General features: G+C 47.8%; 1 protein-coding gene across 5 annotated transcripts in view; it reads right to left on the reverse strand.

The window, feature by feature from the left end:
• LOC144721073 (KAT8 regulatory NSL complex subunit 1-like) overlaps nt 1-17,309 on the reverse strand; it is a 43,871-nt gene that overhangs the window by 5,059 nt on the left and 21,503 nt on the right. For 2 of the 5 annotated variants that reach the window (XM_078598408.1, XM_078598410.1), the window contains 8 exons: nt 15,264-15,405; nt 14,490-14,639; nt 12,158-12,264; nt 10,543-10,750; nt 8,112-8,286; nt 3,800-4,003; nt 2,633-2,785; nt 387-595 (listed from right to left, as the gene is read on the reverse strand). In XM_078598408.1, coding sequence (XP_078454534.1) covers nt 387-595; nt 2,633-2,785; nt 3,800-4,003; nt 8,112-8,286; nt 10,543-10,750; nt 12,158-12,264; nt 14,490-14,639; nt 15,264-15,405 — 1,348 coding nt within the window. The remainder of the gene's footprint in view (nt 1-386; nt 596-2,632; nt 2,786-3,799; nt 4,004-8,111; nt 8,287-10,542; nt 10,751-12,157; nt 12,265-14,489; nt 14,640-15,263; nt 15,406-17,309) is intronic. The other 3 variants (XM_078598411.1, XM_078598409.1, XM_078598412.1) reach the window with 3 other exon arrangements.

Below are 17,309 nucleotides of genomic sequence, written 5' to 3' on the forward strand. Positions count from 1 at the left end.
GCGGCCATCTTCGCCCCACACGTAATTATGCCCTATACTGCTGGCACACTCCAAATGATTAAAACAGCCTCAAGGAAATGAGCACCGAGTGGCTCAGGAGGGGTTTATAATTGACTAGTGATGCCGATACAGCGCACTGCATTCGTGTTGCCCAACAAGGCCGAACTCAAACTTTAAACGTTGCGGATTTACTCTCTAACACACCGGTGTGCTGGAGTAGTAATTCATTAGCAGGTTTTGTTTATGTGAAAAAATCCTTACGAATTGGCTGTGTCGGGTGGCGGTGATCCAACCCAAAAAATGTTTACGTACTCTCCGGAGCATCTTCTAAATCGAAGAGGCGGGGCGGGGATACGATACAAGTGGCGTGCACGCCAGGGCGCTACCTGCGTGGACGTGGGCGTGGCGGCGGACGTGTGGGCGTACGCGCTGGCCAAGGGCAGCGTGGGTGGCGCGGGCGACGCGTCGGCCGGCACGGGCGTGTAGGCCTGGCGCAGCGGCGGCGCCGTCACCACCGCCGCCGTGCACTCGGGCGACTCCCCCAGGGTGAGGCTCCGACTCCGCACCCCGCCACGCTGCCTCTTGCTGCCCGCTGCTGCGGAAAAAAACAGAATCATAGAAATGTTTATTTAGACTGCAGGAGGAATCCGATGAGCTGTAAAGCTCTTTCACAGATACCCAGTATGGGGCGGGTTAGCGAGTTACAACGGCACACGATACAAAAATACGATAAGAGTGCAGAATAGAGAAAATGGTAAGCAAGTCACTAAATAAAAGTAAATAAATTAATGCTAAATTTATTATACAAAAGTGCAGCGTCGCTCACCGGCTTGCCATCAACACCTCTACTACCCACTCTGTGTCCGCAAGGCAGTGACATTCTGGTGACCTGGACTCAGATGGAATTAATATTATTTAAAAGTAATTGCCTGATCCATATGATCCATATTTGTGTGTTGGGTTAGGCCATGTGGTAGTTTTGGGCAAAGTGGTAGTTTGATGCCATAATTGTCAATAACCCTCCACCACCCTACAAGATTTTTACGTTTACAAAGGTATTAGTCATGTGCCAATGCATTGATCAATCGTTTCTTAGGACTTTCCATGATCGAATTTATCATCGACATAGGGTATTGTCGGCTAAACATTTCATATGAAGCTGCGAAATATGTTGTCATTGGGTACGATCATTTTAAGTGAGCCACTATTTTAGCCATAATTTGTAATGACTGCACCCGCGGCAGCCAAGGATGGAAGACGTCGGAGAGTAGCACCACCGAGGAGATGGAGCGGTGAAATCAGCTTGTATGTCCGCGTGATAGGTGGACTGCTGCATGGGGATCGTGAGAGACGGCCGTAACTTGGGGAGGCCTTCATTCAGCAGTGGACCGACCAGGGATGATGATGATGGTGATGAATTATAATTTACTTACAGAGCTTAAGTATGCATAAAGGAAAAGGAGCCAATATTTGTTAGTCTAAATAACTGATGTGTAAATGTGTGTGAAACGTTGGAGCAAAGTTAGAGTGAACAGTATTGTTTAATGTGTCCACAACTAAAGGCAATAAGATGACAATCAAATAAACTTTTCCCAATGTAACCCTAACCATATGCAAAGATGCGTCAAGGACAACTCCATCTGTTCATATTTTGTCTCCTTGTTCTGTGCATCCAACACTCTTATCCGAGTTCATAACGGAGCCAGTTGGCAGATCACAGGAACACAATTATGGATGTTGATTCCCATAAAAAACGTAATACTGACATCGGTCCCACTCTGTGAGTCACTGGGTTTAAATGTCACTCCGATCCCCTAGCGCGCCAGGTGTGATGGCAAAAAAAAAAGCCACAGTGAACACAAACACAAAACCTACGCGGCCAGTGACATACCAGCGGCTGCAAGGGCTGGTTTAGGGGCAGCTACATGCCTCTTATAAAAGGGGGCTTCTGTACTCGGCCCTTTTTTGGGTGGTTTAGATTTACGACGGCGTGTGTGGGGCACGGCTCTACAAATCCCCACGCACCCCCCCCCCCTCAGTGGTGAGTCAAGGTTTTTATGACGTGCGAAAGCGTGGGCACACCTGGGGAGATTGTGCTCCGAGTGATGCCAACAATGTACAGTGTTTGCTGCATTGCAGCTTTCTGCAAAGAGGAGAGCGTTATACGATCAGGGTTTGAACCAGGATTGCGACATTCAATGTTTTGCATTGAACATAAATTCTGGGTCGAGAATTTTCAGCCGTCGCCCTGAAATTGTACCGAACAAAATGGGGTTTTAGACCGAGTATATTGCTACCGCTCTCGCACGTTCTGGTTGTACCCAGCGTCGTTGGGCACGATGTTCGACACTTCACTCGGCGCGCTGGGAGCTTCTACAGGACCTGAGCAGCTCGCGTTCCCCCCACGGTTACGTAACGCTGCCTCAATACTACGACGGAGGGCCACGCAGCGCAACCGCAGACACCTACGCGGCAGTCACCGATCCCCGTTATTTCAGAGGCACGCCGACATAAAGGCACCGCGGTGTCAATAGAAGATTTCCCCTGGGTGACCACACTGGTGATGTGTAGTTTTATCACGTGGAGAGGCAGACTAGCAGCGGATGTAAATGGATCGAGATGCAATACCCACCGAGGGGGCTGTGCCCAGAGCGCCTCCTTTTCTTGAAGTGGCCACCGTCCTCCCCGTCTGTATCCAAGGAGTCCAGCGGTGAAGGCCCTCGCTCCACACTGTCCAGGTATTGCCACAGCGATGGATCCACACATGCTTTACTCCAGTCGCACTCTGCAACGTGGGAAAGAGCAACGTTGGTAAACATAACTCTTTATCATTAAGTCAACACGTTTACTGAATAATTGTATTTAGTATGGTGTAAATCGTGCAAAATGCATCACCAAACAAGGTTGTATTTGACAACAAGATAAGCAGGAAGGCAGCCAGACTTGGTGCCAAGCAGTGCAAACTCTGTGGCCCTGTATTGGGACATTAAGACAACTCCAGAAAATGTGTGTGTATACGTGTAGGAGGAAATAAAGTGCCTGGAGAAGCCCCACAGAACAAGAGAGGGGGATAACACAATCCCTGTACAGGTGAAAATTAACCCACTTGCTGTACTGCCAAACCCTGTCAAGCCAGGAGATTGTGACCTTGACGCCCACGGCCAGGAAACGTCACACATGCGAGACAAAGCACTTGTTGTGCTTCTCATACCAAGACACAATTCTCCCGTGGTGGCTGTCAAGACATTCCCTGTGGCTTGTCTATCAGACTGGCTCTACGACTCTTGAGCTAAGACACTGAACACTACGAGACCGTGGGCAACACCCATCTCCACGGGCGAACTGCTGCAGCTGCAACGACCATGGCGCGACACAAGTTCAGCAAGTGCCGAAAATGTACATGGAGCCACGGGACAAGAGTGCACGCACGTGCGGACACCCTGCTGGCAAACACGGCGGGACTGGCGAGCAGCTGAGCAGGGGACCGTGGTTGTAGTCTCGCCACCGTCGTGTCCATAATAAAGGGGTTTTTTTGGTTAGATCGCGTGAGTAAAAATGCCTGTCACTAACCCACCACTATCTGACGCAGCCAATTGGTAAGTTTGTCATGTAAACAAAACGTGGCAGTTAGTTATTGCTTCAGCACACCGATGCATTGCAGAGTAAACCCACAACATTTACAATTGGAGTATGTGACATTTCGCTGGCGATTGCAACCAGCTTTATCAGGCGAATTTGCAACGACACCTATCGTGCCGAGCGATAACGACCCAACACTTTGCCCGCCCCCCCAGCTCACTGGTGGTCAGCAGGGAGGCGTCAGCCTTGTGGCGCTGCTTGCGCTCGGCAGGGCTGCCTGGCGAGGCTGTCCACGCTCGTGGGACGCCGGTTGGCCTCTTGTTGTTGCTACTGCTGCTGGCTGGAACTTTGGGTTTGGGGTTCATCCGCTCGTGCCACTCGGCACGCTTCATCAGACTCTGGAAGTGCAGGTGTAGAGGGATATCTGCAAAGGAGAAGTTAAGTTGCCTTCGGTCAATTATTTGCACTTCCGCCAAGTAGAACAGAACATAAAATAATAAATGTCAAGGGTTGAATTAAATGAAAAAGAACCAGGAATTGTCTTGGATGTCGTGCACAAGCAATAAAACATACATTTCACCACCATCATCACAATATGAAGCGCTGTATTGGCAGTGTGTTCAAACAGCATGCAATTGTAAAAACATTGCTCTTGAAGGCCGACTGGCTGATTGCCCTGAGATTATTATGTCATATTTTTGGGGATAAAACAGAACTTGTTTCATCATGGGACCTCCTTATATTTTGGTACTGGCAAAGGAGGTCCCATGATGTAGCTGCTCACCCCGAGCTCTCAATGTCCTGATAGTGCATTGTCTTTGTGCTGTTCACCGTTTGGCGTCCTCTGGTCTAACACCGTTTGAGACTAGGCTCTAAAGAAAGCTGCCTCTAGTGTGGACCAATCAGTTTCAAAGACAATGCATATACTGTCAGAGCATGTTTTTTGTTTGTATTTTCACCACAAGTATATGTGGTTAATGTGGATGTGATTCCTTGCAAAAGGTTTAAGTTGGGTGTTTTAACTTCTTACAGAACTTGTTTGTTTATAAAAGAAAAATACAGAGCAGGCGGAGAGGTGTTCCGTGGCTAAGAGATCGGAGCTGCACCGCTGAATCAACGCAATTCTGCGTTCAGATCCAGGCAGCCACCTCAAGCTGGGTTCGAGGGTTGCGAGTTGGTTGCTTTCAGCCCCATCACCAATAACAGCACGTAAAATAGATTTCGTGGAACGCTTGATTTGGCTAAATTCCAACTTGTGAGAAACTAAAATCTCGATTTGACTGCCACGTAACAAACACGTGTCTCTGGAGCAGGGTGGTGGCGGTGCTGCCTCCCACTGTGAAGGTCAATTGAAGAGATTTTGGCCAAGCGGTTTAGCGAGTGGAGCGACAGGCGGACAATCGAAATGTTGCAAACTCTTAAATCCTCGTTGGGGGTTCACTCAGCCCATCATCCCTATGGGGCACATATACAGCAGTTTGATAAAAAAAACCGAGGAACCCTTTTAAACAATGGTTATCATATTAAACTACTTACCCCCCCTGCTATAGAAATGTAGAATTTCCACCACTAACTCACGGCTTTTAACAGAAGATGTACACCGACTCAATGCCCATTTCAACATTCAAACATTGCCTTGTAAGATTTTAGAAGAATTCTGCATATCCCAGTCTGTTCTTGAACACGTGGTGGGTAGCACAATCGGTATATCATTGGGGGGGAAAAACAGAGATTTTAGAAAGTAAAATTACACAGCGGGTTTTAATATCTGCCAGAGTAAACTTTTTTTTCAAACCAAAAATCAGCTTCCACCACGTACGTCAGATCTGTGAAGCAGACGGCGTGTAGTATTATAACGGATGTTACACCTGCAGTAATAACCAGGGCGGCCGCTGGATTCGAACCGCGAACCTACGGAACAAGTGGTGAGCGCCCTACCGAAGCCCCTCACAGATACGTCCCACGTAAATCAAAACAGTACCAACCCAGAGCAATGCGGCAGCTGCAATCTCCTGTGATAATCGACCGCTAATATCCCAGTATACAGCTGGTAGACATTAAGCAGCCACCATTGATTTCAAGCCGTCCTCGTCGTTGTTAAGTTACGTGCACAGCTATGGAGTTCCCACGGTGTACGTGTTCCACAACAGATGAAGTTACGGGTCCCCTTTGTGGACAGGGGTGCGCGCATGTACTTCGGGCCTGGATCGGCGTTGCATAAACCCCCTCGTGCATTTCATGTGGATGACAGAAGCGTGTGAACGTAACGGAGAGCTCGTTGGTCGTGTCCGCTTCAAAGCTTCCCCAACTACGCACATCGGGGCAGTGCGATTCAGAATCGCGTCGTGATGGTGCCCTTGAATGTCACAAATTCAAAACTATATTCTCTGTTTTCTCATGAAAGACCATCCAAGCTTGCGCAAAACCCAAGACACGCCAAAGCAAACCTTCACAAGCCAGTAAATAATTGTAAAATGTTTCTGTAATAATGGAACCTCTGCTTCAAGCAAAATGAGAAATAACCTAGTAAATATTTTGCATGTACTCAATCTGTAAAACATAACTTAAAGTTGTCCAAGCCTGTACACAAGCACACGAATCACGACATTTGTAAAGAACAGTGCCTAAAACAGAAACATACATGAATGGCTGACATTTCCGGCAATGGGCACCCTTCAGAGCAGAAGGACTAGTTTTCAAAGCAGAAGGCTAGTGGCCAAAACGTCAGATTTCTGTGCTCTGTTACAAGGCAGCATTAATAATGCATGTGGCCAGTTGTTTTTAACTCTCCGTGTGCACCACTGTCGGAGTCCTTGCATATGAATCATTGCCCTGCCCAGCCTTTTCTCCAGCACGGCAGAGCAAGTATAAATGTTGTTGTTACTACTGCAATGGATAATAAATGAGGGGAGGCACGTTTGACAAGTGAGTAAATGGGGATGGAATAACAATTCTTGAAAGCGGCTTAATAATGTAAATGAGTTATTTTTTGTTACAGGAAATCAATGGCGAAAATTACAACGGCGGTAATTCATGTAGCGAATGGCAGTGGCAAAGCATCTGTTGCAAGGGACAATAAAGAAGCTGTGGTCTGCTTTCATGTTCAGCAAACGTGTTCTTTACCACATCAGAAGAGATGGAGTTAGGGTGCAGACACCAGGCAGAAGGGTGGGGAACAAGCACAATCGCCGATTGAAGGAACACATTTTGATATTATTGGTGACAATTGCCATCGAGTTCTACTGTATCACAGTGGATCCATTATAATCATCAACCATTAGTACTCAGGGTGTTGGTGTAACTCTTAGAGAGCGCAGGGCCATCACGAAGGTGCTATTTTCAGAGGCAGGAGTGACGAGGCGATGATTGCGCTGTTCTCCCAATTGAGTGATTTGCAGGTTGATTTTTAGCGAGTTGGCACATTTGGCCGATGGCGTCGGCACACACGTGGCCTAACTCTCTCTTTCTAACCGCGTCACGAAATCTCGTTTATAAAACCATGACATATTACTTTGTCTATTTAATGTACAACGGTGCTTACCAAGTGAAACATGCCGGCCAGATACGTAACATTTGCCCACCGCATTGCAAGGATCAAACCAACCGATGAAGCAGGGAGGCCACACTGCCCGGATTTTATTGACGTGAGCGGGAACCGTAAAGGACCACATCAATGCCAAGGTCGGAGTAAAAAATTGTCAATTTGCAGAATGACAACTGCAGACGAATTGCAGTCCGAGTAATGATGTATTGTTGCACTCTAACATCCGAAAAGCTGAAAACATCACTCAAGGGAGTGAATTGTGTTCTTTATCAATGGAAAGTACCCTGAAATGATGGTACTGGATAGTGGCCTCTATTTACAACAGCCAGACAAGATCACACTGAGATGAGCAGTCTTCGAGGGAGACCTGGGGTGACCACGAAGAGAAACTAAACGTAACGAGGAACAAACACGCGTGCAAATGACAGTGGAAGTTCGTAAGTGTGTAACGTACAAAACTACTTTCAATATTTGATTAATGATCTTTGTTTTAGAAAAAGAATAATTCAGTATGGAATGCCAAAAAAACATAGCATACTTTTCATAATCCAGCAAAAGTGGCATTTGGTTAATCAATTGAACACTTGGGAGTGACTTCTGCTTCCTCCATTTCAAATCACACGATGCTCCATGAAAGATGACGCAAGTGAAGCAAAATTTGATTGAGTGCAGAAAATACACAGCAAGAAGGGCAACAGGTGAAGAAAGGCTGGAATGTAAGCAAACTATTGCACACGCAAGATGCTTGGCCAAATTCTGTACGCACATTACAACATTAGAGACACACACCGGATCACATCTCAAGCGTCAAAGGATTTCCTTGTGAAACGGATCCGAGTTGGGTGTGACATTGTGCACACCCTGTAAATCACCAATGGACCCAGAGCACCAAGCCCGCTGACCTATTGACCCCGTGGCTCCTACTGCTGCGCGACCCCTAATGCAGCCCTGCACGGTGCGGACGCTGGGGCAAGACGGAGCGACGCACCGTTTGGGAGAGAGAGCACAGGGTGGGTGGATGGGCTGAGCACTGCTGCCCTCTCAGGCAGGGTCATGGTGTCCAGGTTCATGGGCTGCTGCTGCTGCGTGGTGTACGGTGACACGCACACCATGCAGCTGAGTGGCTGCTCACAGCTGCACCTCACAGTCACCGGCCGCTGCGCCTGCACACCCGTGGCATGGCACAACAGCAGCACAGCAATGTGTGACGAGTCAACTGGGACGCGCTACGTGTGTGTGTGTATTACATGTACAGCTTTCAAGAGAGTTGGCATCTCCTTACTCAATCGAGTGTAGACATCTGCTCATCGATGTTGGTAGCCCTGAGTGAGGGGTGTAAAGAACACATGGCAGCTTCCAGTCCCTCCATAGAACAACCACTTCTGCCTTCCAAAGTGGTGCTCATTTTATCAGCCCGAGGGTTGATAGGTTTAGTTGACCCCCCCCCCCGCCCGCCCCACTCCAACTCTCTGACTTGGATGTGAACTACCAACCATCTGCTTGTGAGTTGGGTGCACTGTGCCACCGGGCACTCATCATTGCTCAAGCAAGACGCGAGACCCAAGATGCACGTGCCAACTGAAGAATCGGCGTAGGTGCTGCCACAAGGGGAACACTGATGCACGATGATTCAGAAATTAGAATTCGAAGTTGCTTATCGACATGAACTTTGGCTTAACACGATGGTGGCAAGATAAATGTGCCGACTGCCTCACGATGTGATGAACCCACAGAGAGCATGCAAACTAGAAGTAATCAGTGCTTCAAATGGATTCTGCATACTTTGTCAAATATCAGCATTAATCTGGCCTTACTTCAGATGAGAAAGTTGTTTGTTTACGGGACATTGCTAGGGGTGCATGGGTCAGGTCGGATTGGACTTCATTCATATTCTTGTGTAATCAGGCCACATCTTCATCTCCTTGCACCTGGTCACATGACAGCAACATCCCAACACTACAGTACGACGACACAAAAAATGATGTTTTTTTTTACTATTATTTAGGTAACACAGTTATGATGAGAAATAAACTGCTTTCACAATATTTATTAATAAAATAAATGTGAATATAATGCCTTAAACTAACAGATGGCCAATTCCACTCTCAGATGCCCCTTGTTCTATTTAGCTTTTAAGTAATTAAACCGAATAATAAACACATTTAAACAGGTATTAATGAAAAAAATAAGGATTGTTTTTGTTAAACAAATTAAAATTAGCACACCCGCTTCGTTCTCTGCAATTGTAACCCACTTCACGATAATAACACTGGACATGCATTTGGCTCTTTTTTTAAGGTACTTAGCATCGCAATATCGATCCTTTTAGTGCATTATGGATTAACTTTTTAACACCACTACAAAGAATACTTGTAAGCCAAGAAGCTGATCAGCTATGGTCAGCCATAGTCTGATTAGCTGATTAGGATGTGACAATCTTGATTGCGTCATTCTGAGTTTCAGTTTATTTTATTCTGCTACACGGATGGTCCCGTTCGACTCGTTTCCGGGCTATTTTACGCGGGAGCTCCGTGGTGCTGTGAGCACAACAACAACAACAACGACGACAAAAATCTGTGAATATTGCACAACTGATTCTTTGTTCATCCGACCTGACCCCAGACAATACCATTTGAAATAGAATAGAACAATCAGATTATCACCCCATTGTTTTAGGAGCTTTGGTTAGGTTTGCTCACGATGGTTTTTTTTTCCAGACACACATTTGCCATTCGCACTTTTATCTACGAATTAGAAATGAACCTGCTTAGCCTCAGAGGGGCCTGTATTTGCAAGATCACAAGCTACAAGAGATGCAGGCACGTCCCGACACACAGAAAACGTTGACGATCGTCCAACCACACGGCAACCAAAGCTGACCACGGCAATACGGCTCGCTTTTAGAAGTGGCACAGTTCCGCTCACACAACTCGCAGCAGTTCATCACATCCGCACCAGCCCTGCATCCAGCTACACATACAAAGATCCCCCATATAGCCTTAACAGGCTGTTGGGGCAAGTGCTGTTAAGAGAGCACCTGTGAAGGCCGGAACGGCACACGAGGGGGTGGGTGGCCAGCACCATGCCCGGCGGACTTTGTCTACTTAGTGGCGATGTTTACACAGCACCAGGTAGTCATTTGAGGCTGAGTCGATCTAGGAGAGGCTCAGGCCCAGTTCAGATAATCGTTACTGGTTTTAGCCGTGAGCAGGAATGGAACTCAGGTCACCGGATTCGTAGCGCAGCGCGCTAACCGCTACTCTACCGCTCCCCACTAAGGCTTTACCACCACCACCACCACCTGTTTACAACTTTCCTCCACAAACTCCACAAGCTAGTTAATAACCGCGTAGGGTTTTGTTTCAGCGATGTTTGAGAACGCGCATCCCATCCCCGCCTCCTGCATCTGCACCACAAACCTTGCGGCTCAGGAAGTACGCGTCGCTGGCTCGCAGCACTCGCCGACGGCGCAGTTCCCGCAGGGGCCGTGTCCGTGCCGCCACGCACGAGGAGTTGCCGGGCGGGGACGGCGGCGCGGGGGCCCCACGGGACACCACGGCGGGGCGGCGCTTGGCGGCGTCGAAGCCGTCAGGCGGAGCATCTCCTCCTCGCGTGCAGCTCGACGAGCTACACGCGCACACACACGCGAGCACACACACACGCACACAGACGCACACACACACGCACACAGACACACGTACACATGTGCGTGCACACACACACGCACACAGACGCACACACACACGCACACAGACACACGCACACACGCGCGTGCACACACACACGCACACAGACGCACACACACACGCACACAGACACACGCACACACGCGCGTGCACACACACACGCACACAGACGCACAAATAAGCACACGCGCAGGTCCACCGGCCAGCGCAAGAGTGCAGATGTTAGCGGTTTGCATTCAAATCACAAACGAGCGAATTTAATCTCCTGCGTAATCACTGCAACAGGCATCTTCAGGTAAGAAGCGCCCTGACGGCCTCACGTTTTGATTCAAAACGATATACAACGCCCATGTAACGTCACCCACTCATTCTGTTTATCAGTCTACTCTCACATTAATTCCACCCGCTCGTGGCTAAATCCATTCTTATTTCTACACGGTACTTAATGGACGAACAAAATCGGAGCCAAATTGTGTCCAGAGATGTCTGCTTCCTCTGCTCACCGTCCTCACCAGTTTACCCAAACGTGTGAACACGCGTGCTGGCCAGATATTCAAAGGTTCTATTTGACGACTGCCCCGAACGTTTAAGCGCATCAACTCGGTCACCCTCGTTCAACCGCTGGAGGTGTGTTTAGCAGTGGGCATCCTCAGGGCCTCCCGACGTGTTCAGCATCCCTCCATAAAAACGGTGTGCAGAGCGGCCGAGGTGACGTGGAAATGCCAGGAGCCCCCCGTACGAGCAGAGCACGGGACGACAGGCCCTTCCATGCGGCGTCTCTACAACACCTGAGCTACAACAATGCCAGGCTAGTCCTTATGTTTTTACACACTTTTATTGAACTTGTCTGTTGCATAAAGAAAATGAAACATATTGAAAAGAAACCACCCACTGTCATTCCGCACATCAAATATGTTTAATTCTGGAGTCAAAATATTTGTTTTCTGCTTTTGAGTGCAAATAAAAGTGCGTGCTTGGAAAAACTATTTTTTTGCCAAGTTTGTCGTACTTAGTTTGTTGTCCTTCCCCCGCACCTCTGATTAGCATGGTTGGCTACGTACGGTGCAAAAGAAGATCAACATACAGTACGTACAAAAACTCAGGGGAGATTTGATAAAGTAATCAACGGACAGATATATCGTTTACTTGAGCCTGCCAATAAAGAAACTGTACGAAGACATTGGATCTTCAGCACACGTCACGTTGCGCGCGTGTCTTCTTGCGCAAACTGCCTCTGTAGTTTCACGTCCCAGTATTGCGTGGCCTAGAGACGCCGCGACACCGCGCACCATGCGCCTCGTACGTGTGCGTGAGTGCGTGGGGCTGCAGACAGCAGTGGGAGGCGTACCCGGCCAGAACACCGTTGAGCTGCGGTGGAGAAGGTTTGGGTTGTGGAGACGAGGCTGGGCTGAGAGGACAGGCCATGCCGCCCAGACTTTGCTTAAGGCGTGAGCTCTGTCAACACACAGCATTGGAGCACAAGTCAGAAGAAAAATTACTTTGTCACTTGAACAAATAGAGACAAAGGTCCCCGTATAGCCTTAAACAGACTGTTGGGGTAAGTGTTGTTAGCGAGCAGCCCGGCCACCTTTGTCTCCCCAGTGCTGATGTTTACACACACTGCACCAGGTACTGATTTTAGACTGAGACCACCTAAGGGAAGCAAGGTACCGGTTCAGATATTCACCACTCTTACTTGGTCACGAGTGGGTCGCTGTATTAGTAGTGCAGTGCACTAACCACTCACTACCGCTCCCCACACCCACACACGTGCGGTGACTGTGCCATGCAGGTGGGGCCAGTGTGACATGCACCGTTGCGAAACATGGCTTTTACCAGCTCGTAAAAAACTAATCCACAGAGCCACGCAACTACAGCTCCACAGAGAGATTGACAAAAAACAATGGGCGACGGAAGAGAAGCACGCCACATTCGACTGACTGCGGGGTGGAGCGCGGGAAGCCCTGCCTGGAGCGCATCGGCCCATGGGGACCACACAGGACCCTGCGGAGCGAGCAGCAAATGCCCTAAGGGCAAGCATCATTGGTGTCGACGGAGACAGAGATACATTCCAACGAGTGGGAAGCCTTTCGTCAACACATTTATAGTGATGCAAATATAGTTGGTCCCATAAGTCCATTCTTCCCTGTACCATCCATCAAACGCACAGCAGTGCCACGCGTTAGCAACAGAGGTACTGACACAATGAGCCGTGTTCATATTTAGGCTTTCTGTAATCTGCTCTGCAAAGACCACAGCCGAGCTTGTGTGTGACAAAAATGCGGTGCCATCTGCTACGTAATAAGCCGAGGAGATGAAATGAGCAGATGTGCAACTTCGCTGACGCATCCCAAACGCCTTTGATGCAGCAGTATTACTCCTACAGATCACAGACTATGATTCACTCATGAAACACATTTAAATAAGTTACACATTTTACGTACTAAAAGGTTGTAAATTAATAAAACGCTGTATATGTTAAGGTGTAACCATCCCGCTTATATGCACCAGTAGCCTGATGTGCAAATTTTTACAGAAACATCATAACAAATAGGAATACAGTGAACCCATGAAAAGCAATACTGAAATTATAGAGCATATGTACGTAATACTAAATAGTTGCTTTATTTAGATGCTTAGAACAATCACGTGCTAATTAAGGCCCAGCAATTAATTAATTAATGAATTATCTAGTTACAATTTTACTTTAAACTTTCGTGACTACAGAAATTCATATTCTTTGTTTTTTTTCGGTAAAGTCACAGAGTTAGAAAAAATTCTAAAAATAAAGTGAATAAAAATAATTTTTAAAACAAAAAACACTAATGTAGACTGCAAATATGCTCACCAACTTAAAAACCAGACTACAGTCTACATTATAGACTGCCAGTACACTCACCCAGCTTAATAACCATTGCTACAGTCTACATTAGATTGCCAGTACACTCACTCCGTTTAAGAACCAGGCTACAGTCTACATTAGTGGCTTTTCGTTTTCATTTATTAATATTTTTCTAACGAATATTCATCAAGATATTCATCTTTTTTTTGTCATTACCTGAGAAAGCATCGTTGAGGCTTCAACAGATTACGATTAAAGTGAGAATTGCCTGGAATTCTAAGGAAAATATATTTTAAATAAATGTTGAGGGTGAGAGGAAACATGTTTCCCAAGGGAATGCAACACAGGCTGGAACACCAACTCCCCACAAACCAGAATGCCTTGCACTCGCTTGCCCACGAGAACACCGCCGAGAGTCTCAACATTATATTTCAGGAGGGTCCTGCCAAGTTTTTTGTAGGGGGCATGGTGCCATGTGCAATCACTATTGAGTCATTTGCAGGTAATTTTTTTCAGCACTGGGATGCTTGACCGTTACACCAGTAATTTTGGTTTGTTTTGGCCATAGGAGGAAACCAAAGCATCCAGAGAAAAACCATGCAACACAGGGGACGGACAGAGAAACTCCACGCGAAAAGGCACCCGAGTCAGCAATCAAACCCAGGCACTTCTTGCTGCGAGGCACGAGTGTTACCACAGCGCGAGCAGCCTGCCACCCAAACTGGGCTACAATACCCCCACGACTCTCACACATGGGGTCTGAGTGCATGTTTGCTGTACATATTCCTCCAGAGGGTCTGTTTCCAGGGCGCACGCTAACAAGCCCTCAGGTGACTACCTGCTTGTGGAGGTTGCTAAGCAGCAGAGCGGGGCTGCCCCTCATTTCACCAGCGAGCGGCAAAGCGGGGGCGGCGCCAGTACCGGGCAGCCTCCGGTGCGGTCTCGTCACGTCCTCGGGGGCCTGGAGGTCTCCGAGCACCACGGGGCCCTGCAAGGAAAGCGTGCGCTGAGCGCCGAGCGGCCGCCCTGGCTCGACGAAGCCACCGGCCCGTCGCTGCGGGTCACCCGACGCACGTCCGTTCCGAACACAGCGGTGGCACCGTGCGCGGCGCGCCTCCGCGTTACGAAGGAAGGCGCCCGCGACCAAATCGCCCGGAATGCGCCCAATCTCGTCGGATGTCGGAAGCCGCGCGGCGTTGAGGCTGGAGAGAGCGTTAAGGGGGCGGCCACCATGCGCAAAAGGCCGTCGGCGGTGGTGTGGCAGGCGTTTGCCTTCGTAGGGCGCTGGCATAAAAGCCTCGGCAACTCTCGGCGCCTTACACGGCGTCTCATCTCGGGTGCGAATGCCGTCTCATTGTCGCGTTCTGACACCATGCTCCTACTGGACGTCTGTGAAAAAGAGCTTTAGAGCTCATCGGATTCCTCCAGGATAAATATTTGATATTAATCATTCCAATGCCCTGCTACAGTCATGCAAAGCGACCCCCCCCCCCCCAAGTGGCAACTGTCCCTACACAGCACCAGCATATCAAGGGGCATTAGTCTGCCGGTAGGGGACAGACATTGCCACATACACACGCACACACACACGCACACACACACACGCACATACCTTGCCGATGCGGATCTGGCGGTAGAGCTCGTTGTGCTGCCGGATGCGGTACTCCAGGTCGGACACCTGCGCCGTGAGCCACGTCCAACGGCTCGCCACCATCGCGCGCTCCCGCGCCCACAGCCACGCGGTGCTCCGCCGCCTGCGACAGAGGGAGCCGCTCAGTGGTCTAGCCCGCTCCGAGGTACCCCACCACGCCGTGGCGCCCCACCACGCCGCGCGTTGCGACCGCACTGCACTGGCCAGACCCCAGCGTTGCCGTCGTCATCAGCAAAACATTATAAAGCTCGCTAGTTGTTTTCAGAGGCTGTGGTGTGCAGTATTCGGTCACTTGCTTTTAATTAGGATTTTCTGAATGTGTTATGTTTATTATATCTTTTCTAGAAATTTGTTACGTGATTTTATTTTGCCTACAAGCTCAATTTTATTGTTCATGCCTGTAAAGCACTACGTATTGCATTTTTTTACACGAATAGTGCTATAGAAATAAAGTTTGATTGCTCATTCAATCAATGTTTTATTTGTTACGTAGAAAATCACAGTGTCGCCAGCCACCCAGCGAGTTCGCAAGGGACATCCGTGGTGCTGTCAGCACGGGAACACGGACCGTGACATCGGAGTGATCCGTACGGGAGAACAGGCAACGACGTAACAGAACGCGGTAGACGTTCAGACGAAAAGAGTGCTTAAAGGACAAAACATTACAATGTGAACAAACTAACCAGGCATATTGCACCAAAAACAAGGATGAGGTCATGATTGGGAGAGGAGTGGTGGTGGTATTTGGGGAGACTCAAAAGGTGCACATTTTGGGGAATGAGATGAGGAAATGAAAACCAAAGAGATTCACTTTTCTTGAGAACTCGTAACATAAACAATCGTTTTATTTTCAGATGGCCCTCTACAGCTACTGTGTGTTATATAAACAACGTCTCAGCGATGATGGTGGTGGTGACATCATATAGGGCAAACACTCCGACATACAGTCCACTTAGATGTTTGTGAACAAATAAAATAATTTAAATATTGGTATTGAAGCCTTGAATTTTTTTCACAATCCCATTATTTCCGAAAGATCTCTTGCACCACCATGCAATCAGCTGAAGTCATGTGCTTCCTTGTTATGAGTTTTTAATACACTAAGCAAATGCACAGCAAAAATAAAAAAAAGTTATATTTTGGAAAGTTGCCAACAGTGTAAGAAGACATATTGCTTGATCTGTGAAACAACATAACAATTATTTATATCAATTGTCTGTGAAACAACATAACAATTATTTATATCAATTGTCTGTGAAACAACATAACAATTATTTATATCAATTGTCTGTGAAACAACATAACAATTATTTATATCAATTGTCTGTGAAACAACATAACAATTATTTATATCAATTGGTTAATTGCGATGGAATCATACTGTTGCCAGTTTACAGTGCGAGTCGATTGTGCAGAACTCGCACATTCTGCCAGGGAACCGGTAATCTGCACCAACGCCGCTGGACATTTTACAGCACTGAAATCTAAGAAATACGTTCTGTAATTTGTAAAACAAAATTGCCGTAAAATAAATCATTAACCTATGCAACAACCTTATAATCAGCGCAAAGTTGAATAAAACAGCAAACTATCGCGATGAAGATGTTGCTTACATATGCGGTGAAAGCCGATCAACTTGAACAACGTCGGGAAAAAGCTAAATGTTTGTTAACTTTATTTTCAATAAAATGGTACAGATAACAAGAACATGATTCTGGGTGGGGGTGGCAGTCGATGTTGCGTCGCCAGCGGGGGACGCAACCACGTGGGGACAGCCCCCCCTCACCCCCCTGAGAAATCACATTATAGAGCCCTTCATTTATTTAATCCCAAAGCTTCAATTCACAGCCGTATAATTATCATGATTGTTCATCGGCCATCCTGTGCACGTGTCTAGGAAGTGCGCAGCACAAACCGTGTTGGTTGTGCGGCGTGACAGCCGAACACGCTGTGATGCCGTCAGAACGTCGCATCAGGCGGAGTCGCCCCCTGGTGGTGGCCCATCAG

Source organism: Lampetra planeri, chromosome 10, assembly GCF_965212315.1.
Source record: "Lampetra planeri chromosome 10, kcLamPlan1.2.h2, whole genome shotgun sequence".
NCBI classification, from domain to species: Eukaryota; Metazoa; Chordata; class Hyperoartia; order Petromyzontiformes; family Petromyzontidae; genus Lampetra; species Lampetra planeri.